The sequence below is a fragment of the Aspergillus pseudodeflectus genome, assembly GCF_044049435.1.
Source record: "Aspergillus pseudodeflectus strain CBS 756.74 chromosome Unknown BJX68scaffold_47, whole genome shotgun sequence".
NCBI classification, from domain to species: Eukaryota; Fungi; Ascomycota; class Eurotiomycetes; order Eurotiales; family Aspergillaceae; genus Aspergillus; species Aspergillus pseudodeflectus.
In genome coordinates, this window is record NW_027263823.1 from 88,023 (window position 1) to 110,004 (window position 21,982).

General features: G+C 51.5%; 8 protein-coding genes and 1 non-coding gene across 9 annotated transcripts; 4 read left to right on the top strand and 5 right to left on the bottom strand.

Moving 5' to 3' along the window:
- The first annotated feature begins 307 nt into the window (after positions 1-307).
- vtc4 (putative vacuolar transporter chaperone (Vtc4)) lies at positions 308-3,446 on the top strand. The gene is made up of 5 exons (XM_071041249.1): positions 308-555; positions 614-1,073; positions 1,136-1,381; positions 1,430-2,753; positions 2,808-3,446. Exons 1-5 carry the CDS (start codon positions 551-553, stop codon positions 3,200-3,202), a joined length of 2,430 nt encoding a protein of 809 aa, XP_070895498.1. The 5' UTR covers positions 308-550; the 3' UTR covers positions 3,203-3,446.
- Positions 3,447-6,854, bottom strand: BJX68DRAFT_244116 (DNA ligase (ATP) CDC9). The gene is made up of 4 exons (XM_071041250.1): positions 6,493-6,854; positions 4,556-6,386; positions 4,272-4,502; positions 3,447-4,207 (listed from the first exon to the last, which is right to left on the bottom strand). The coding sequence occupies exons 1-4, from the start codon at positions 6,756-6,758 to the stop codon at positions 3,674-3,676; spliced, it is 2,862 nt and encodes a 953-aa protein (XP_070895499.1). The 5' UTR covers positions 6,759-6,854; the 3' UTR covers positions 3,447-3,673.
- A 145-nt stretch (positions 6,855-6,999) lies between these two features.
- On the top strand, positions 7,000-10,727 carry BJX68DRAFT_244119 (uncharacterized protein; the record flags this gene model as incomplete). The annotated part of the gene is made up of 2 exons (XM_071041251.1): positions 7,000-7,189; positions 7,244-10,727. Exons 1-2 carry the CDS (start codon positions 7,157-7,159, stop codon positions 10,724-10,726), a joined length of 3,516 nt encoding a protein of 1,171 aa, XP_070895500.1. The 5' UTR covers positions 7,000-7,156.
- Positions 10,728-11,009: 282 nt separating this feature from the next.
- Positions 11,010-13,236, bottom strand: BJX68DRAFT_244121 (translation initiation factor eIF5). The gene has a single exon (XM_071041252.1). It carries the CDS (start codon positions 12,703-12,705, stop codon positions 11,440-11,442), a length of 1,266 nt encoding a protein of 421 aa, XP_070895501.1. The 5' UTR covers positions 12,706-13,236; the 3' UTR covers positions 11,010-11,439.
- A 226-nt stretch (positions 13,237-13,462) lies between these two features.
- On the top strand, positions 13,463-14,522 carry BJX68DRAFT_244124 (putative isochorismatase family hydrolase). Its single transcript, XM_071041253.1, has 4 exons — positions 13,463-13,605; positions 13,679-13,694; positions 13,753-13,806; positions 13,905-14,522. Exons 1-4 carry the CDS (start codon positions 13,575-13,577, stop codon positions 14,425-14,427), a joined length of 624 nt encoding a protein of 207 aa, XP_070895502.1. The 5' UTR covers positions 13,463-13,574; the 3' UTR covers positions 14,428-14,522.
- A 34-nt stretch (positions 14,523-14,556) lies between these two features.
- Positions 14,557-16,672, bottom strand: BJX68DRAFT_156995 (uncharacterized protein). The gene is made up of 2 exons (XM_071036768.1): positions 16,142-16,672; positions 14,557-16,062 (listed from the first exon to the last, which is right to left on the bottom strand). Exons 1-2 carry the CDS (start codon positions 16,341-16,343, stop codon positions 14,648-14,650), a joined length of 1,617 nt encoding a protein of 538 aa, XP_070895503.1. The 5' UTR covers positions 16,344-16,672; the 3' UTR covers positions 14,557-14,647.
- A 600-nt stretch (positions 16,673-17,272) lies between these two features.
- On the bottom strand, positions 17,273-18,885 carry BJX68DRAFT_244129 (SGNH/GDSL hydrolase family protein). The gene is made up of 6 exons (XM_071041254.1): positions 18,671-18,885; positions 18,292-18,603; positions 18,191-18,230; positions 18,047-18,125; positions 17,586-17,982; positions 17,273-17,514 (listed from the first exon to the last, which is right to left on the bottom strand). The coding sequence occupies exons 2-6, from the start codon at positions 18,416-18,418 to the stop codon at positions 17,381-17,383; spliced, it is 777 nt and encodes a 258-aa protein (XP_070895504.1). The 5' UTR covers positions 18,419-18,603; positions 18,671-18,885; the 3' UTR covers positions 17,273-17,380.
- Positions 18,886-19,282: 397 nt separating this feature from the next.
- BJX68DRAFT_t133 lies at positions 19,283-19,367 on the top strand. Its single transcript has one exon. It is a non-coding gene; the product is annotated as a tRNA-Asn (tRNA).
- A 748-nt stretch (positions 19,368-20,115) lies between these two features.
- Positions 20,116-21,894, bottom strand: BJX68DRAFT_278079 (putative MFS transporter; the record flags this gene model as incomplete). The annotated part of the gene is made up of 4 exons (XM_071048458.1): positions 21,592-21,894; positions 21,111-21,534; positions 20,302-21,055; positions 20,116-20,242 (listed from the first exon to the last, which is right to left on the bottom strand). Exons 1-4 carry the CDS (start codon positions 21,838-21,840, stop codon positions 20,116-20,118), a joined length of 1,554 nt encoding a protein of 517 aa, XP_070895505.1. The 5' UTR covers positions 21,841-21,894.
- Positions 21,895-21,982: the final 88 nt, after the last annotated feature.

The window sequence follows — 21,982 nt, forward strand, 5'->3', positions numbered from 1 at the left end:
GCCAGCCCGTGTCTGGAAAAGTCCTCCGCCATCGATAAGCTCCATACTACTGCGTGGCGAGCTGCGGCCATCTCGAAATCTCATCATTTCTCATGGCTCTCCTCGAGTTTAAGAGAAGATCGATCAGCCAAGTCTCCAAGAACAAGAGCGCGTATAGCAAAGTTACAATTGGGCGTTCAATGACTCCGCTCTGCCGTGGCATCGCAGGTTAAAGGACCAAGGAGACGAAGGTGGAGAGGCACGTGCCCGGAGACCAGCCGGCGCTAGTCGCGCCCGTAGCAGCTCCAGACTGACTCCATCATCCATGGAAGCTCCAATGCGCTATGAGACTGTGACACTCCCCGCCACTTGTGGCCAAGACAATCGCTCTCTTTCCAAGATTTCATTATTTCTTCTCCCCTCCTCTCTCATGCGCCTGGGTATTCTGTTCGTACCCCCCTTGCGCTTCTGATTCCGTCGCGGATTCGCCTCAATTGGCGATCTTATCTTCACCCCGGTCCGTCTCCAATCAGCTCGTTCGGGCGCTGTTCCTGCACCTCCGTAGGTCATCATGAGGTAAATAAGCCAATGACCGCCTAATCGTCGCCGTGACTGACAGTTTGCTTTTTCACAGGTTCGGCGAGCACCTCCGCTCGTCACAAAATAAAGAGTACTACTGGTACTACATCAATTACGAAGGTCTGAAGAAAGCTCTCAAGACCGGCTACGTTACCGACCCGACCCCCGAAAACACAAAGCCCGACCGCAAACCATGGACGGAGGATGATGAGCGGCATTTCGTGGCACTTCTGGAGAGCGAATTGGACAAGGTCTTCAACTTCCAGAAGCTCAAGAGCGAGGAGATTGTCCGCCGGATCCAAGAGGTCGAGAAGGACGTCGAAGACGTTGTAACGCGACTGAACAACAGCAATGACAACCGCAGTGCTGGCCGCTCAAGCAGGCCCCCTCCGTCCGACGAGGAGTTCCTGATGCTTGAGCAGGTCCTGAGTGATATCATCGCCGATGTTCACGACCTTGCGAAATTTACTCAATTGAACTACACCGGGTTTCAAAAGATTATTAAGAAGCATGATGTACGTTTTACTGGGACTCATTACGCTGCACGGAGCGAATCGCATACTGACCATTGACATAGAAACAAACACAATGGCATCTCAAGCCGGTCTTCGCGGCCCGGCTCAAAGCGAAGCCTTTCTTCAAGGATAACTATGATGCCTTCGTAGTAAAGCTATCAAAGCTGTACGACCTTGTCCGAACCAAGGGAAACCCAGTCAAAGGAGATTCCTCGGCAGGCGGTACCCAACAGAACTTTGTACGCCAAACAACTAAATACTGGGTCCATCCCGACAACATCACAGAATTGAAGTTGATTATTCTTAAGGTATGCCACCCCAATTCCTGCGCAACGTCTCACACTGACTCGACATAGCATCTTCCCGTTCTTGTCTTCAACCCCAGCAAAGAATTTGAGGAAGAAGATTCCGCGATTTCTTCCATCTACTATGACAATCCCGAAACGTGGGAGCTATACCTGGGCCGCTTAAAAAAGACCGAAGGAGCTGAGGCCATCCGTCTACGGTGGTATGGTGGTATGGATAGTGATCAGATATTCGTCGAGCGGAAAACGCATCGTGAAGATTGGACTGGAGAGAAGTCCGTGAAGGCGCGGTTTGCTCTCAAGGAGAAATATGTGAATGACTTCATGGCTGGTAAATTGACGGTGGACAAGGTTTTCGAGAAGATGCGGAAAGATAAGAAAAAGAGCGAGGATGAGATCGCCGACCTGGAGCAACTGGCTCGGGAGATTCAGTATCGAGTCATCACTCGAAGGCTAGTACCGGTCACCAGAACCTTCTATCACCGTACCGCTTTCCAGCTTCCTGGGGATGCCAGAGTCCGCATTTCGCTTGATACGGAGTTGACCATGATCCGAGAGGATAACCTGGATGGACGTCAAAGATCCGGTAACAACTGGCGCAGAATGGACATTGGGGTGGACTGGCCGTTTAACCAGCTGCCACCTGAGGACGTCGAGCGTTTTCCCTACGCGGTTTTGGAGGTCAAACTTCAGACCCAGGCTGGACAAGAGCCGCCGAAGTGGATTCGTGACCTGACGGCGAGCCACTTGGTAGAAGCAGTGCCCAAATACAGCAAGTTCATCCACGGAACTGCCGCATTATTCCCGGATCGCATCCACCTTCTGCCATTCTGGATGCCGCAAATGGATGTTGACATTCGAAAGCCCGCAACACGCCACTTTGGTATTCAGCGCCCAATGACAAGCACATCTCTTTCTGCAAATGAGACACCTGAAGACGATGAATCCGAAGACGACGAGCTGGACGCACACGAAGGGCGCAATGGGGGCCCGAGAGACCGCTCCGACCGAGAAGCGCTCCGTGAAATCGAGCCACACGCTCTGTTCGATGATACCGACGGGAATGCGCTTGACATCGAGGAACGAATCGCCGCACAGCCACTTCCTGGAGACGAAGACTATCCGCTGTACGACTCGGACGATGAGTCTGTCGATTCAGATGAGTTGGAAGAGGCGCGTCGTGTAGGAGGCAGATACTACTATGAGCAGCTGGCCAAGTACTACAGCCATCGGCTTAAGAACGGGATGATCAATCTGCTCAAGGCACTTATTCCTAGGCCCATGCCCACAAACATGCCCGCTCCAGAGCAGAACGGCATCACCGTCATGGGCAGTGGACGAACAATTAAGCGATTTACGGCTCCCAAGGGTAAACGTAAGCTTCATACTCCGTCCTCTCTCGATTGATAACATCATTAACAAATGCCAGGTATTCACGTTCCTGTCCGTGTCGAACCCAAAGTCTACTTTGCCGCCGAGAGAACATTCCTCTCCTGGCTAGAATTCTCCATCCTTCTTGGAACAATCGCCGCCACCCTCCTGAACTTCGGCGACGACTACATCACATTCGCCTGTTCCTGGGCCTTCACCATCCTCGCCGCTGTAGCCCTCATCTACAGTCTCGTGCTCTACATCTGGCGCGTCGACAAGATTCGCAAACGCCGTGACGTGAAACGCGTGTACTACGAGAAATGGGGGCCTACAGTCGTAGGCGTCGGTCTTGTCGCAATCATGTTGACGAATTTTGTCTTGCGTGTCCGACAAACAGGGTTTACGTCCAGGGACGGTAACAATTCCACCACACCTGGCCGCGACGATCTTTGATGTTGCTTCATGGTTTGAAATGCGTCATAGCGTGTTCTGTCGGATATGCGTTATCTTTTCCTTTTCCTTTTTCACTGGTTGACCTTGGACTGTAGAATGACTGCTGGATAGCCGGGGGTTGGCTAGAGGAAATCGGCTTGTACAAAACCACCTATATTATGTACCCATTACTTCCTTTTGATATGATTATCAGGATGATGACTCGATGGATGTTGTATATGGCCAGCCAAAGGATGATGGAAGCTTGCGAAATCGCCCTGGCAGAGAAAGTTCCTTCAAAGTAAATGTAATTGAAGAAGCAGTAAGTGTCCTTGATATACAGCAGTAGGAATCGCTCTCAGCGCTCAACCAATCTCAAGGTCAAAGCACATAAGTTCTCATACAGACTCATACAATAGCCCACTTCGCACACAGGAGCTCACTCACCCGACTAGTTATGTAAAGGGTATCTGATAGTCAATAGGTACTCAATTAATACTCGAAATCATCATCAACCCCACCCTTGCTCGCCCCATCCTTCGCAACAGCCTCCTGCTTGCGGTACATCTCTGCAACCGCCTTGGTCGTAGTCGCCTGCTCAGGCTTCTTATCATCACGACTCTTGATAAACCTCGGGAACCGCAGCGAAACACCCTTGGCACCAACAAACTCATCCGCCGCAGCCTTGTACCTGGGGCTCAGTGTAAGGTCCGCCGTCTTGACTTCCCAGACGAGGCGGGGCTCGAGCCAGACGTCGGGCTGGTCCTTGGGAACCGTCGAGTGTGAGTAGAATGGCTTGGCGCGGTCGATGACAAGCGGGGAGAGGGTTTCGTGGAATTCCTTCAGGACTTCGTCAGAGAAGCCCGTGCCGATGTTGCAGATTGTTTCGTAGGTTTGTGTGCTGGGGTTGTAGGCGGCAAGGAGGAAGGCGCCGTAGACGGAGGTGCGTTTTCCGCGGCCGTAGTAAGCGCCTAGGACGACGAGGTCGAGGGAGTCGCCGACGCCGGAGAGATAGTCTTTCTTCACCTGATGGGGGGATTTTGGTTAGTTTGGGCACCAAACATGTGTGTAAATTTGGATTTCGACGCACCTTGAGCCAGTTACGAGAGCGTTTGCTCGGTTCGTAGCCACTCTCTTCTGTGTCAAGCATTTTCACCATGAGGCCTTCACAGGAGGCCTTCACAGAATCGTCGAGGAGGTTTTGGATCTCATCAAGGTCGTTTGTGTCTCCGTATTGGGCGAATTGAAATTCGCCTTCGACCGCTTGGAATGATTCGTGTAGCAGTTCGCGGCGCTCTCGGAGGGACTTCTTAACTGCGGGCTACATCTGAGTTAGCACAATTCGGGAAGAGATCAATGTGCGAAAGAGCATACCTCATCATTAAGGAAAAGAAGATCGAATGCAAACACGCAGACTTTGACCTTGACATCTTCCGCCTTGACGTCTTTTCGCTTCCGAGTCATCAATTGCTGGAAGGGGAGCACTTTCTTGTTCACTGTATCCCAGGCGACGGTTTCGCAGTCTAACACAAAGCTTCCGACACCGGGCTTGATCCAGGTCTTAAGCTTTTCCAGGACATCAGGGTATTTCTTTGATAGGTCTTCTGAATTTCGAGAGAAGATGGAAGTGAGCCCAACGTCCTTCTTCTCCAACGTAAGTTGAGCCCCGGGATACTTTGTCATGTGCTCAGGCGCAACGTAGTGGATCTGAGCTCTCTCGCCATCGTATTTGTATTCACACGTGAAGTCTTTCCCTTCAAACCGGTCGAGAACTTCGGTGATAGACTTGGTTGGCTTTGCAAGCATAGGTTTGATGGGGATACCTGGCTGCAGCTTGCAATGTTGGCCAAGGTTGGCCAACCCGTGTTCCAGTAGGGCCGGAATGATAACTTCATAGGCTGGCAATTCGCTGTATACTGTCTTCAGTATTGTCTCCCCCTCCGCCAATTTCTCCGCAGAAGGAGTTTTCTCGCCTTTCAGAGCAGCCTCATGTGCAACCACTGCTTGAGCAAGGGCAACGAGTACGGTCTTCTCCGCCAGCCCTAGCCGTAGTTTGCCTTCAAGGAATCGTATCAGATATTTGGCTTCACTTGGGCCGCCCTTATCCTTGGTGATGTCGATTCCCTTGCTCCCTTTTCCAGTAGTGGCGGCATCAGCAGCGGACAGGAGTTTCTTTATCCCTGAGATTTTCTTGTCCTGGGAACCATGACCCTGAACTTTGGCAATCGCAAGTAGACCTTCGTGCACTCCTCTAACACTCAATGGCTTCGGCTTGAACATTGTGGGCTGATTTGACCTGCTCTTGGCGGCTACCAGGCCCAAATCTCCAATCTCATGCTGGTCTGCTTTGATCACCGACAGACTACGGCCTGTACTTTCGCCAATGGCCTTCATGATCAAAGACTCACCAATACCCAGCTCGATTCCGGCATAGTCGGCGGCAAGCTTGTTGATCATGAGTTGGACTGTGGGGAGGAAATCTTTAGGAGTGAGGCGTAGGACTTGTCGGAGGAAGAGAGAGCAGTGAGCGAGGATTTGGAGTCGTTTCGTGGTCATCTCGATGAGAGAAAATGTGGTGCATAAAGCGGCGTACGGAACAGGCTCGCCAGCCTTCCAATCAGGATATGGATCTTTCCCGCTTCCCTTTAGGGCTGCCTGGACCTTCTCAAGCTCCTTTTTCTTCAATTCAGGCTTCTTCTCGGCTTCTTCTTCGCTAGCAGACAGCTCTTCTTCGATGTCGGATACATCAGGATCTTCTGGTGTTTCCTCTCCGGATGCCTTCTGCACGACCGGAGGTGAAGTCGCCTTAGCCTTCGATTTGCTGGGTTTTGGGCTTTTCGGCGAGGATTTGGGTTGTGCTTTTGAGGCGGGGGCTGCTTTTGGTTTATCGGAACCCTTTCGTCGTCTCTTACTTGAGGGTTGGACATCACTCTCTTCACTATCGCTCCCTTCACTCTTATCTCTCTTCAAAGACTGACGATCGGCTTCACCGTCCTCAGCTACCTCAGGCGCGGCTTCAGGAGCTTCTGTCATGTCAACATCCTTGCCGCTTGTTTCATCGGCTACGGGCTTCGCCTCATTTTCGTCCTTGGAAGCTGGTTCTTTCTTCGACTTGTTTGCGGAGGCGGCCGATTTGTTTCGATTGCCGCCAAAACTAAGGGTGGTTTGCTTCTTTGGGGCGTCGGAATTGGAACCGAAGAACCTCCTACATAATGTTATAAGCACGTCATTGGAAAGGTGGTAGGAATGTACAAGACTCAAGATAGTCCAGCCTGACGCACGCGAGGGTCAATTGAGAGTCTTTGACATACCCCAGGGTTGCCTGCTTTCCTTCCTTGGGCTCGGGCATTTTCAGCGACAGAGACGGGATAGGAAGGAGGACGGAAGATGATAGTCTCTTTGGACGATGTGAGTAGGACGCAATGCCTCTGGCGCGCGGGATTGAGGCAGAAAATGCGGCACGGGGATCGGCGCAGGTGCAGCAAGCGATTGGAGATGGTCTGTTGCGAACCGGGGCCCAGATCAACGATAGCTCGGAAGGCGCAATTGAGATTGCGGAGTTGCGGAAGAGAACCATAGACGTTTATAACATGATTAGCCACTGCACAGTGGCATGCTGAATGTTTCTGGGACGATTGCCTGGCTCAGGCTGTATCTAGGCTGCGTAGGCGCCAGAGCCCAGGCGCCGCCTCGTGAACGCGACGTGACGCGAGTCGCACCAAATCACGTGCCAAAGCTTATCGATAAGGCCGAGGGCCCTTTACCGCCATATAAGAGAGGCAGAATAGTCAAAGGCAGAACCAATAGAAGGGCACTGATGATGACCTATTTTGTCCTTTAACAACCATCGCCTTGTCATTCTAAATCTTGCGCCGTGGCATTTTCTCAGCGTCACAGAGACTTTGATTTACTGGTCGGTCAGATGGAGGAGGATTCGTAGCCCGAGTATTCCCGTACCGTGTGCCAAATCGCCAGATGGATAGCGCGAGGCAGGAAGCTTTCCAGAAGGTATATACTACCGGACTCGTTGGGAACACGGATTCGCGGGCTGACTTTTAGAAGCTTCGAGAGCCATGTGTCGAGTTGAGCTCTGTCGGATTGAAATTTCGTGGACATCAAGCTAGCCCGAGTGAAGTTCTCAAGGCTCTTCGGTCTGTGCAGAATGCCCTGAATGAACTCGCTGGCAAGCATGCGCTGGACGAAAAGCTGGCTGAATATGCCTTCTTTCCCTTAGCGCACATTTTCAATGAGTCGAAACGGGCTCCCGTCAACGTTCTGGAAGTCGCCGTCAACTGCCTGAAAGTGCTTGTAGCAGAAGGATGGAAAGCCCGCCTGTCTCCCCAGATGGGAAAACAGTTGGTGATCTTACTAACATTGATCGTGGGCGATGCACCGGGCAGTAGTAAAGAGAAGGTGACTGTCCAGACATCTTCCATCGAGCTGGAGATAGCGGGATTCGACTGCCTTTCTGCGATATTCGAGGCACTGGGCGGGCCAGTGGCGGAACGCACAGTTTACCATGAGATTGGTACTGCAACGGTAGTTGATCAGACCGTGTACCTTCTGCTTGAGGGTATTGTCAGTGATCGTTCAGATGAGCTGTGCCTTTCTGCTGCCCGAGCGCTTCAAGCCCTGTATCGCCGTATCACGGATCGAATTGTGCTTGCTAGTATAATGCCTCGAACTGTGTCAGCACTCACGAAGGTGCTCAAACCGACAACTCAAGTTAGGCGATCATACAAATTGATCAAGACATGCCTGGACATACTCACCGATACTCTGAAAGCGGTTCTCAATGATCAGGTGAACTCACAGCTCCCAGAGAAGACCGCCCAACCAGAAGGTGCCGATGAGAGACTGGTTCTTGATCAGTCTTGGTTGAAAGCCACGACTACTCAGATCAAGCTTGCACTTACGCAAGTTATCCAACTCAGACGACATGAGCGACAGGAAGTTCAAGACGGGCTGTTGAAACTTTGCATCATGGTTGTAGAGGATTGCCGCACCACATTACAGGAGTCATTACCAGTGTTGGTCGAAACTGTTGTTGTGCTATCCAGAGTCGACGAGGACCAAGTGCCGAATGATGCTTACTCGTCGTTGAAGCATCTGGCCACGACCTATTCTGCGGTGCTGGACTCGCTCAAGAATTCCCTACATACTTGGCTCACTGCGTTCCCAAGAACAATGCAGAGTAACGACGAAACGACTAAGCAATGGGCAATCAAGCAAATAGCCACTGCGTTCCAGGTGCTCTCTGAAGTCCAGTCGGACTCTGATCTCCTTACCAACAATCTAACATCCGGACTCTGCGACAGCGTCGCTGTCATTGTGAACCAAGCGACGAATATGCCGCGGTCAATGAATACAGACCCAGCAGGCAATCAATCCATGGATGTTATTGTACCTGGAAACCAATCTTTGACGTTTTCACCGGTCCTACTTGACCATAAAAGTCAGCAGCAAACCCTCATCGATTTACAGAACATGATTGACCGATTGAACTCATCCAACTCTTCCAACGATATCACGCGCTTGATTGTCAACCGGATACATCATGAGCAAGGAAACGCAGTCATTGCACCACTATGGCTTGCTGTCTCGTTCCTCAAGGGTAGAACGACATTTACGAGCGGCTTCGACGAGTTCATCTCCTTTGACCAGCTCGAACCATCACGCCCATATTCCACAAGGGCAAGCATGATTGAGGAACTATACTACATCTCGTTGCCCATTCTAAACGAGCTTCAGGTTGACGAGTCGAGAGATTGGCGCGTTTCAGCACTGGCGTTAGAAGCAATTGCCCTCCAAGCAGAAGAGCTGCGAGAAGGCTTCCGTCCCGAACTCATGGACGCACTATATCCTGTCCTACAGCTGCTTGCATCGAGTAATACAGACCTCCAGAGACATGCAATGGCGTGCTTGAATATTCTTACGCAAGCGTGCGGCTACCCTGACACAAGTGCCATGATCATCGAAAACGTCGACTACCTCGTGAACTCTGTGGCCTTGAAGCTGAATACGTTTGATGTGTCGCCATACCCGCCTCAAGTCTTGCTTATGATGGTGAAACTATGCGGAGCGCGGCTGGTGCCATATCTAGACGACTTGGTAGATTCGATTTTCGGGATCATAGACCTCTATCATGGATATCCCAGACTTGTCGAGCTGATGTTCAAAACTTTGACAGCAATAGTGGGAGAGAGCACGAAAAACCCAGCCTTGCTCGCCATCGAAAACGGCAGTAACGGAGCTGCCCCCGACCATCTAAAAAAGAAATATCAAGCCCTAAGCATTGCTACTCTTGCGGATGATTTCGCCCGTCGCAAGGCGAAGCGTGCTGAATATAGCGACTTAACAGAAGAGGACGAGAAGTTGACTCACCCGAAACGACCTTGGGGAGAAGACACCGAAACGAAAGCCGAAGATAAGACATCGGGTAGTGACCCTCTATCTGAATTAATGGGAGAAGATGAATCAGACGAGCCTCTACCGCCGCCTAAGGAGCCAGAAGATGCAGAGAAACCCCCGAGCAAATCGCACTCACTCCTCCTCCACATCGTTCAGTCTCTACCACTGCACTTATCATCGCCCTCCCCATACCTCCGCCGGTCATTACTAGCCATTCTTATAGACGTTCTCCCCGTCCTCGCGGCAGACGAAAAGAACTTCCTCCCACTCATCAACGACCTCTGGCCGGCCGTCGTCTCTAAGATCAGTTTCCCTTCGTCACTCGGCACGACATCCTCCACAGCTCTAATGGGAAAAGAAACACCAACAAGCAGCACACAAAACCGAGGAACCACAGATTCGGACTTCAAGGAAGAAACCTTCGTAACAACAACCGCCTGCCAAGCCGTCGAAGTAATCTTTAGAACAGCGGGAGACTTCACAGCGTCGCGAGTCGAAGCCGAATTCCCGCGCTGGGAGCGCTTCTATAACCGTGCGTGGGAGAAAGTCCGCCAGGATACGGACAAGATACTTGAACGGCAAGCACAGCGCCAACTTCCACCATCAGACACTACCACAACCGGAGTCATCGAGAAAGCCTCATCAGCATTCATCCAATCCCTCTCCCTTACAAAACCGGGCTCCGCCTCGGGCTCCCGCGCATTCACACCACACCACACCCTCTGGCGAGCCTTCACCTCGTTATTCCTCACCCTCCTCACACACGTGCGCCTCCCACTCTCAGTCGGTGACCGAATCTGCTATATCCTGGGTGAATGGATTGCGCGATATGCGGGACCAACGTACTACTTCTTGCACCAGTCCAGCACCCCCAAATCCGCATCTATCTCTACCTCTACGTCGACGTCGACGACAACGCATTCAGAGGAAGACGAGTCAATCCAGAACGTCATCCAGGCCATGGAGACGTGGAATCCGGATTTGACCTGGTTTATCTTTCAGCAGCAGCGCGGTGAGATTTTGCGTGTGATGGAGAAGAAGGGCCGGGTTCAGCGCAGGAGTTGTCTGGCTCCGCAAGTGCCCTTGCGGTCGTTCGCTGGAGGGAGAATCAAATTTGCGGAGATGAGTTTCTAGCTAGGTTGGTAAATCTGAACCTTGAAATTTTACTTGTTATTTGTTATTTGACGGATTGGGTGCATGTAGAAAGTGACAAATAGTCTTTGGACTCGCTGCAAAAAGTTTTGGGAAAGCTTTTGATTGGGACCTTTTGGTCGAGCGGATCGTGTCTTCATGTCAATAAACAGAACAGCTTATAGCTCAACTATGCCAAAGATTGTTCCCATTAGCTATGTTGTTGTTTATGGGCGTGAGAGACCAAGTTCATACACGTAGTTTTAATTACGATATCGAGAGGATAGTAAGAGGATAGTGAGAGTATATTGAGAAAAGATAAAGAGTGTTATTGTGGATCATTATTGGCGGTAGTTTTCTGGATGGTATGTATGCATTGGCCATGTACTAGAGCTTGGGCAGTGACTCGAGAGTGTCCTGTCCAAGGTCCGACATTGACTACAACTACAGGTCAAAAATTTGTACACACTTTGGTGCGGTTGGCTAGGCAATGGCTACAACAAGATTGAGTTAACGGAAAGAATGTTCTGAGCAGAGATTGCTATTAGAAGCTAACGGGAGGCGCAACTTTGCGACTAGCAAAGCAATGACGACAAAACTAACAGTCTGGCAGTCTGGTTGGTGCGCATGTTGAAAGGAGTGACGAGGGTCAGAAACAGAAACATGAGATCACGAGGTGCCCTGCAAGAAGAAGAAAAAAGCCACAGCCCACGAATTTACTCGTCGTCTTCCTCGCTCTCCTCGTCACTCTCAGCACTCTCGAGCCACTGAAGGAAGGGCTCGGCGGCCTTGCGAACCTTCTTGCTGGTGGCAGAGTCGACGTACTTCTTGCTGGCCTTGGAGCACCAGGCCTTGAGGGTTTCCTCAGAGATAAGGTCGTTCTGGTAGTAAGCGAGAAGGATGGCAGGGACCTGAGAGATGAGCTGAGGGCGGTCCTTGCCGACGAAGCGCTCGGTACCACCGAGGAAGGCCTTCTCATGGCGCTCAGAAGTAATCAGCTTCTTAAGCATGGGAGCGCGGCCCTCGATCTGCTTGGCGATCTTGTCGTCGAAGATGGTCTGAGCAAGAACAGCAAGGGTCTTGTGCTTGGACTCGATACCGTACTCCTTGGCCTTGAGGTAGATTTCCACATCCTCAACCTTGGAGACGCCCCCCTTCTCCTCGGCGGTGCTGATGATCCAGCTGCCAAGTTCATCGTAAGCCGAAGGGCCGTCGGCACCCTCGTCATCAACCTCTTCAAGGACAAGGGTGCGCTTCAAGTCGTCAGGAAGCTCCTTGGCACGGGCCTTGACAGCCTCTTCCGAGACATCGACGGCCCAGTTGTCGTCCTCGATTTCGTCGTCCGCCTCAATGTCCTGAGCAGCGGATTTGATGCGGCGAGTGAGCTCGTCATCGCTGTGAGCTTCGGGGGCATCGCCATTCTCGCCATCGCCGTTGTCAGAGTTGCTGTCACCGGGGCTACCATTTTCACCGTTCGTCTCCTCCTTCTTCCGCTCACGGCGAGCTTTCTTGGAAGCCTTGTCCTTCTTCCCCTTGCCAGAGGTGTTGTTGCGGAGAATGAAGGTGCTCAGCTTGAGACGGGGATCGACATCCGTGCGCTGACCACAGGCTTTGCAGTCCAAGATGATCTTCTCGTCCTTGATGCTGACATCGGTTTCCGGGTTCTTGCACTTCTTGCAGAGGACGAACTTGGAGATGAATCCGTCAAGGTAGTCTTGGAGTTTCCTGGCATCATGGGCACCGTTGATGATCCAGCGGTCATCGGTAGGCTTAGCGTTGGCTTGGGCACCGAGTTCGAACCCAAAATACTTGATGACATATGCAGGAGGACGGCTCAGCGATTGGGCAACCGAGTTCAGGTTGACGACGACAGTCTTGATACCGTTGCCCTTGCCCTCAATCTTGGACTGCAAGGGCTCCATTTTGTAGCGGTAGAAGGGATCAGTGACATCGCGACGGATGTTGATGTTGTTGGGAGCCATGATGACGGTTTATTGGAAGTTGTTTTTCGACGAATTCAAATGGTGGACGACGAACGAGAGAAGAAGCGGGAGGGAACCTGGACAAAGGATGTTTTCAAGAGACAAGACATACGCCGCGAGTCTCTCTATTTTTTGTTGGTGGTGGAATGGTGGCGGTTGTTCTAGACAGAGACGACTAGTACAGTGCAACGATGGGCAGCAAGCCTCAGCAGGTCTCAGCCACAGGACTTTGAGTAGAAACTACAATGTTTCGATATAGAGCGAAACGTTTGCAGCTTGAGCGGCAGGTGGTGGTCGAAATCTCTGACGCAGGACGAATACATAGACAGCTTTTCGGGTATTCTTAATACTGTGGCTTTCTCTGGCGGCTCAAGAGATAAACCAGCGGATGGTTCTTCTGTAAACGCGAGTGGACAGCGTTCGAAGCTGATGGGTAATAGATGAAGATGGACTGAAAGCAGTGTGGAAGCGGTGGTGAGAGCAGAGAGAGAAAGGGAGACGAAGAAAGGAAGCGAGGATGGAAGAAAAGGCACCGACCGGCTTGCCAAGCATTCAGTCTTTCCTGCCTCAGTGGCTTAGTCAGGGTGAAAAAAAGCAAAAAAAGAAAAATCGACCCCACGCTGAGTCAGCGGCAGGCGAGTGAGAATTCAGACTCGGGACTCGTGCCGGCCAAACTCCGGCCTATATCCGCGTCCTCGGTTTCACATCAATCGCCTTATTTCTCAGGCCGAAACTATAATTGATTCCCCGCACGCCGACTTTCCCCGCCTCCGAATACTTCCTTATCAACTTGGACCCCCTACGGGTTCCTGATTCTACCTTGACTCTACCTTGACTCTACCAATCACTCTTCTATCCAACTTTACACAATGGCCGCAATTTCCAGAGCTTGTCGCATCCGTACGTTTCTCAACCTTTTCTCAACCCGGAACACCCAACAACAGCAGTACACTAACATGTCCGCAACAATCAGGAAATCCAGCAGTCTTGTACCTCGCCCCTATCAACCCGCATCCCTTGCACACTACGTACTAACTAGACCATTAGTGTCTGCGACATCCAAGAGAAATTCACCAAAGCAATCTTCGAATTCCCCAGATTGTACGTTCCCTGCTCCCTTTCTCCCTCTTTCCACTCCAAACCACCGCCGCCACCGCCACCAGGAATACAGACGGTTTTAACAATCCCTGTTGAAACAGAGTAACAACAACAACTAAAATCCTCCGCGCAAGCAACACCCTCAACATCCCCATCTACATCACAACACAAAACCGCTCCAAACTCGGCTCCACAATCCCCGAACTGCAACAACACCTGACCGGCCCCAATGTCCGCGCCGACATCGACAAGACCCTCTTCTCCATGATAACGCCCGAAATCGACGCTCTGCTCCCCGTACCGGCCAAGGGCGAGAAACCCATCGATGCGGTGATTGTCGGGCTCGAGACACATATCTGCGTTACGCAGACGACGCTGGATCTCCTGGAGCGAGGGCATAGGGTTTATGTGCTTGTTGATGGGGTGAGTAGTATTAATGCGGAGGAGAGGGGGATTGCGTTGGCGCGGTTGAGGGATGCGGGGGCGATTGTGACGACGAGTGAGAGTATTTTGTTTGAGATTTTGGGGGATGCGGGGCGCGAGGAGTTTAAGGCGATTACGGGCTTGGTTAAAGAGACTAAGGAGGAGACCAAGGAAGCGTTGGAGAAGCTTTCGAAGATCTAGAGTAAGGTAGATATGTGTGTGTGTGTGTGTGTGTGTCATGTATGCATTACTACGCTAAGAAACCAGCTATCACATAGTGCATTCGAAGGCATGAGAATAGCTTCATCCAAAACGTTAGCTCAATACCAGCACGTGAAGAGGAGTGCTAATCCGAGGCCAAATCATCCATAGAGGCGCCTTGATATATTTCATTCAGGACATACCCAGCCCAACACGAAGTTCAGGATGATTTAAGCCAAGGAAAGGCCGACGCACCGCCAATCGGGTTAGGAGTAAGCGGTTTCGGACCACGAGTCCCATCAGGCGACGTGATCGCAGACCCGGACTGTGACGATGACGGTCCAGTAGTCTCGGTATTGAAGCTGCCAGGCCCAGTAGCCGAAACACTGCGATTCGACGGCTTGGACGGCCGCAGCACCTTCATCGTGCGTGGTCGAGAGGGTTTCCCTGCTCCAGCATTTGTATCCCCCTTGGCATCGCGTTTCCACGAGCCCCAAACCCCAGCTGGCTCAACCTTCGTAGTACCACTCGCTTGTGTGTCGACCGCCACCGGAGGTCTGGCTTGCAGGGTCGGGCCGCCGTTTTCTCTAGCGTGCTCGGAATCACTGGAGAACCGCGTGGCTCGATAGTCAGACTCTTCAGCAAAATCCCGACCAGCAGATGGAGCTGGCGGAACCTGTTCAGAGGACCCAGTGGGCTTGCCAATGACACCGACACTAGAATGACCATTCTCACTCTTCAACTCCAGCGATGTCCGGGACACAGCACCCAAGTCGCTCGACGCCGTTTGCAGAGACTTGAACACAGAATCGTTTTCAGGCCTCACCAGAGGAATAGAGACCTTGTTCCTGTCATCATCCACCATTATGATCTTGTCCTGCGAGAACATGATGTCGGCATTGTGAGCACGGAGGACGTCGCTCCCGAGAATTATTTGCACAGAGTGTTCGCTCGTGTCGGCGTTGTACACGAGGAAGCGGATAGTCAGAGTAGGCACTTGAGGCTCAGGACTACTTGAGCGCGACGAAGCTTGGTGCACACTAGCCTCGGGGAGGTACATTGGTAGCTTGATATACTGCGAGTCTCCTTCCTGCACTAGCTGGTCCTCTAGTCCTAACTTTTGTACCATGGGATACGCCAGCAACGACCTATAGGAGCCACTGCACACAGCAGCATATAGGAGCGAGTCGTTTGAGAAATTCGTGGTCATCCAGCATCTTATAATCGCCGGGACGGGTCCTAGGAGAAATAGTCCAGGTGGAGGAATAAGAGGCGAGTCGCTCATTATAGAGCTCATCATTCTGCTGGTCGTTTCTAACCCCAGGCTGTTTGTCCGAGCAGAGTGGTGTGAGAATCCCGACGAGCTTTGTCTCCCATCAGACCGATGTGAAAGCGACCGCTCGGTCAGAGGAAGACTCCCCATTCCACTTCCCGTCCTGATTGGGAGCTCACTGCTGGACCGATTGGCCTGTCCGTAATACCCGTGGATAGCACTCTCGTCGAATCGAACGCTGTTCGCTCTCGACGTGCCCCGCCTCGGCTCATACTCGCTCTCCAACCCCATAGTACCCACACCTTGGTGCTGTCCTTGATCAAAACCTTTGAATGTGTCGACGTTTGAATGGAACACAGGCTCTATGTAACACAAGACAGGTTATTAGCCACCATCCACCACTCCAGATATCACAGTACGCAGACAAAAGAGAAGACATACCTGTAGGAACCGCTCCACCAACAGAGCTAGGAAACGGTGACAAAGGACCCCAAACACTCTTCAACCTCGCATCCTCGTCCCTCCTCCGTTCAAGTCTCGCAATGCGTTCTGCCTGCTCAAACTGCGCAGCGTGGAGCTCTTTCAACTCTTCAAAAACGCGCCAGATATCGTCGCGTGAGGCGAAGGGATACTGAGCATCCATTATCCGAGTTGAAGCGGACAGGAAAAGAAAAGGGCAACAGCAGGGCACAGAAGCCGCCTTTTGATAGAGGACAAGAAAACAAGCGATCTCACTCGAAGACGTTGAGAGCGAAGAGTGAGTGACCTGCACAAGAAACCCTTAAAGATGTGTTGAAGTACCAGACATACGCACCAGGCCTTGGATCCCTGGTTATGTAGTGTTTCTCTTTATCGTTCCCAGGTATTGTGGTTGTCGTGTTGTATCCTAAGACCATATGTAACCTGCCGGACCACTTGCCGCTCGAAACTCCTCCACCCTCAAACACTGTGAGACGGCCGTACGGCCGTCCACCCGAATATCTATAAACGAGTATGTGTGCGGTGCCTTCAAATCATATATCTATCACTAGCGAGAATTCGAACGTGTAACGCAGACGCTGTAACTGTAGAGCGGCAATCGAAGAGGGAAAGGCTCGGGAAGGATGCGAATCGAAGGTGGGAGGGTGGGTTGATGGTGAGAAAGGCGGTTCGGCGTAGGGATACAGGTGCCCTGATCTAGGTAAATAGAGTGGAATAAATCCAGGAGAGGCTGTCCAAGCTGTATTCGGTATCGCGGAGTATTTTTGCAACACTGGGAGAGGAGCACAAGCTCAAAGAGGATGTTGTTTTGGGGAGCGGGATTCAGGGCAGGAGGCAAGAGCGAACTCTCGAGGTGAATATGAGTAGAAATTCGGGGGTAGTCAAGCACCAAGAGCCTCTAGTTCGAGATAGACGCTCAGAGATTCGGAAGAAAAGGGGATGGATAGGTGGAAAAGCGATTAAGAGGCAACACGATGTCGGACAGTTGGACAAGAAATCGTGAGGGGATCGTAGCATTGACGGCTACATCACAGGCTTGGCAGTTCCGATCCAATTCTGGACCGCTTTGATTCTATCTTTAACACTTGTTTTCTCCGACTTTTCTGCTGAAGAATGCAGTCTACATTGCTATGTTTCTAGTTTGGTCGATATATTCTGCTAATTGCTACAGCTGCCCTTACGCCATGCCTCTCACGCCGATCATTTCGGAGCCTCCATCCACGCCGGGAAAACCTGGGGAAGTTTCCCAGGCGCCTCATCCGGCCAAGTGGTCTGAATAGCCTTGATAACCTCGTCATAAACAACACGATACCCATCCGCCGTCAAATGCAGCCCTACACAGCCCATTAGCCCAGCCTCTGAAACCATACCCCTCCGATAGCGAACGGGGAAGGGCAACACTCACCATCCGTAAACAAACCCGCGAACCCTTCATGATTTGGCGCCTCCCTCGACCCGATAAGCGGCTCGCCCTCCTTCCACCCAGCCTTGGCCATAAACGCCGACCAGAGATCAACAACCGGAAGATTCAGCGATTCGGCGACCTCCCGCGCGGCCTTCGCATATAACCGCGTGTGAGCGTTCGTCCGGGTCGGGTGCACGTCACCCTTGCCTTCGTCGAAGCCCTGCAGCTGGTACTCGTTTACGGGCGTCGGGGCGATGATGAGGATGTGCGGGCTCTGCGCGACGGTTGCGGGGTGCTGCACGAGCCAGGTGAGATTCTTCTTGTAGACGTCTAGTGGGATGTGTTGTTTGTTGTTGCTCTCGAGGAGGGAGGCATCGTTGGCGCCGAACCAGATTGCCTTTGTAGGCTGTTAGCTTTGGATTTTCCTGGGTGTCTAGTTTCTTGAGAGGAGGGTGCCATACCAGGAACCGCACAGTGGCAGTCTCCGGTGTCGGAAAGAATTTTGGAAAGACTTTGACGGCGTGCGCAGTGTTGTATCCACTGTAGTAAAGCACTGTCAGTAAAACAGACACCGTGCGACGCGAGACAGGGACAAGCAAACATACCCAAATCCGCGATTAATCACATCTAGGACCCTCTGGTACGCTGACGCAATGTCAACACAAAAACATAATCTCCATACAGTGACAGGGAGAGAAGAACGAACCATCCTGCAACGCAGGCTGAAACCCAAACACTAGCTCCGAATTCGATGACCCTTGCGTGATCGAGTCGCCAAAAAGCACGAACTGATCGTAGGGCTTGTACAACGGGCGTTCCTCGGCGGCCGACATGGCGTGTAATGTGACGGTGAGAGGAAGTGAAACTGCAATTGTACGATTGAAAAAGCAATCTCTGCACACAGCACAGTTCGAGGCCGCAACTAAATACCCGCTGGCTGGAGGGATAAAGAGGTGTTTATATACCCCCGCCCAGCCTATAGGTGGATAAATTGGGGGGAGAACCGGCGATTTCGGCACTGCAAGTGAGATAAGCTTCTGGTTTGATCTCACATCATGCTTCAGGCCGTTCGTTAGAACTCGTACCTCGTGACCTAGGATTTACCCTCCTGGTGGTCTGCGCAATTGTCTTGTTGACTATCTTTTGATCCAGAAAAGTCGCTGGAATGGGTCGTTGCTGTGGTTGAACCTGAAGAACCTAGCCCCGCCTCCACACCAAACATCGACCCCTTCGGGTAAATTTAGTGCGCATCATTGTTGCTTATTTTGCCGATCTCGTCGGCCTCTACAGGCCCGAAATGTACAATGTAGTCTTTCAGATCGGCCTTCATGCATTGCAGACTTTGATTCCGAGTATGAATGATGAGTAATGTTGGCAGGTAGTACAATTCAATGAGCATGGAGTATATTAGTAGAGCCTACCTTGATCTACAACGCCCACAATAGTTCCCACTGGGGCACCTTTTTGGCCTACTAGAAACGTGCAACATACTACTATTGCTAAAGGAGGAGGCCGGGTAAAGGCCATGGAAATTCAGTCCTATTGGGAAGAACTCGTTTCACCTCAGCCTGCTGATAGACCATTGATGAGATGATTCGCGGCATGTGCCCGAGGCTGAGGGGGTACCAAAGCAGAGGCTGGTTTTACTTAGCTGTAAGGGTACATAGTTTTGTGTCCGAAAGCCACAAACATCAATCGTCTCCGTGGCGTAGCTGGCTAGCGCATACGACTGTTAGTTAGCTGATCATCGTAAGGTCGTCAGTTCGATCCTGACCGGGGACGATATCTTTTTGCATTTTTTGTTTTGGAGGTTGCAGACCCACACCCTTACCCACAAAGCCTCAGAGCCCTGAAACATTGATCGTGGACACTTCAAGGTTTGCTTTCTCCCTTGGAGAGAGATGGTTTGGACCTCTCCAAGGGCTTCACAGCTACATACCCCATTTTTTTGGCCAAGCTTTAAATACTTCGAGATGTGAGATGTTGGCCTTTAGGCCCTAGTACTGTCGCAATATGTCGCCTTCATGTCATGTATATATTTGGCTGTGTAACAATGTTATACCCTAAGTGAGGTCTTAGCCTTCGTACACTGCTTGGAGGCCTCCCAGATGTCAAGTACTACAACAACAAATATTCTACTCACTAGGCCGAGAATATTATTGCTTATCTAGCAAGAAAGCAGCCATGCTTGTTAATTTCACTCCTTCTGCTTTACAACATGTAAACTGCCCAATAAGCCCCGCTTCCGTGAAGAAGTTAGACCTGTCTATATATATCCATGATGTAAAGTCGAGTACGGAGTATTGGCGGCTATCAAAAGTACAAGATAGGTATCTGCAGAACTAGATGTAAGAGCTTATACCTCGCAAGACAGTAGGACTACCTTCTTACTGGGACTTATCCTTAATCGTAGAACCAAAATGATGAAGCTACTATGGTTGCTCTGGCTCACTAACTTCCTATAAAGTACATACACAAAGTATAAAGTATATACCCAAAAGATGAAGCAGCAGAACAAACTACCGGCACTTCAATCGCGCCACCTACCCCCAAAGACATGAACCGGAATAACAAGCAGGAAACTAAAGACAAACATCAGGGCCCCCGCAACCCCTGAGCTAGCAGCCACGCCAACATTACTAAACATGGCCGGGAACCTAGGATTTCGTCAGTTATACATCCCCTTTTCTAGATATATGGGGGAACAGGAACATACCAAAACGGCCCAATAAATCCCCAAACCTGCCTCACAAACGTGACACACACCCCAACACTCCCCGAGTCCAGCGGGTACGAGTCAACCGCATACGTAACCAGGACCGTCGTAACAAGCTGGTTCCCAAACGCAGCTATACCGATGCCGATAATCGGCCGGACCTCCCAGTGTCCCTCGGGCGCCTGCTGCGTGCAGACGAGGAAGACGATTACGCCGACGATGGTTAAGATTACGCCCGGGTAGGCGAGCCAGAGGCGGAATTCTGGCTCTGATCTCCCGCGATGGTCTTTCCGTGCACGACGGTTCATCCATTTGTCAGAGAGCAAGCCCCCGACTTGCTCGCCGAGGATGGTCCCGATGATCACGCCGAGGAACTGCAGGCCGAGTTGTTCCTCATTGAGGCCGAATTTCTCTTGGAGCAGTTGGGGCACTTCGACGGTAATAAGGACACTCCCGAAGAGGAAGACCATGGCGTATGCGAAGGCGGGTATGGATACCGTAGGGCGAAGGATGAGTGCGAGGGGGTGGTAGAATTCATCTATAGTTAGGGGCGTGGGGTCGATGCGGCGGAATGGGAGGTATCGAGTGAGGAGGCTTGAGGATGACTTTGTATTCTCTTCGTTGCCGGGGATGTAGCGGGTTTCTGCACCGAAGAGGATGTAGAGAAGGCATTGGACTCCGTTGATTATTGCGAGGAGCCAGAAGATCCAGCGGTAGCCGGCGCGGGTTGCGACGAAGCCAAATATCAATGGGCCTACAGAAGCCGATGTTAGCAAGCAGTGGATGTTATATATCCAAGGCGAACACACCAACTGGAACACCAAGTGTAACCATCAAAGTCCAAACCCCGAGATACCGACCCCTATCCTTCTTGAAAAATGTCTCGGTGACAACGGCACTCCCAATAGCAGCAGCGGGCGAGATGAACCACGCAGCGAAAGCTCTGCATACAATCATCGACGCATAACTCTGACTCTTTGCGCAGCCGATGTTGAAAACCAAGCATAGAACCGTCGACAGGATGAAAATAGGTCGACGCCCGTACCGCTTCGACAAGGGTTTCCAGAACAAGGGGGCAACTCCCAAGACAGCGATCTGGGCTGAGGTGAGGTAGCTGGCATCTTGGATCGAGACTCCAAAATCGACGGAAATGTCGTGGTACGCGGGGATAATAGACGCTGTGAATGTGGACATGAAGGCGTGGAAGGCGACGAGGATGAGATTTGTGAGTTTCTAGTCGTAAGATGGATTTGTTAGCGATATAAGTATACACGGATGCTCATATCGTACCTTCCAGGCTGACCAGTTATACGGGTCGTCGTCGTCGGCGCTGGGAAGAGGATCCAGGTCAAGTGATCCATGTCGGTTGAGGAGGTACTCGCGGTGCGCTTGAGAGAGGCGAGAGGCATTCATGTCGGAGATAGAAGGGCTGCCTCCTTTGCCCTCTTCGAGAAACTCAATGTCCTCATGCTCCGAGCTCGGGGCGTCTTTGCCAGAAGGGGGCGAATGAGACTTGAGCTCCGTCACCTCAGAAGCCATGTTGACCAGTCTCGCGACCCAAGACAGAATAAAAGCAGAACAAAGATGTCGACCAGGTAAAGATTGTTGGCGAAGGACGATCTGGGGTAGTCATAGTTGAACTATAGACTGGGGAAAGATCAGCTGTTAAATAGCAAGACCT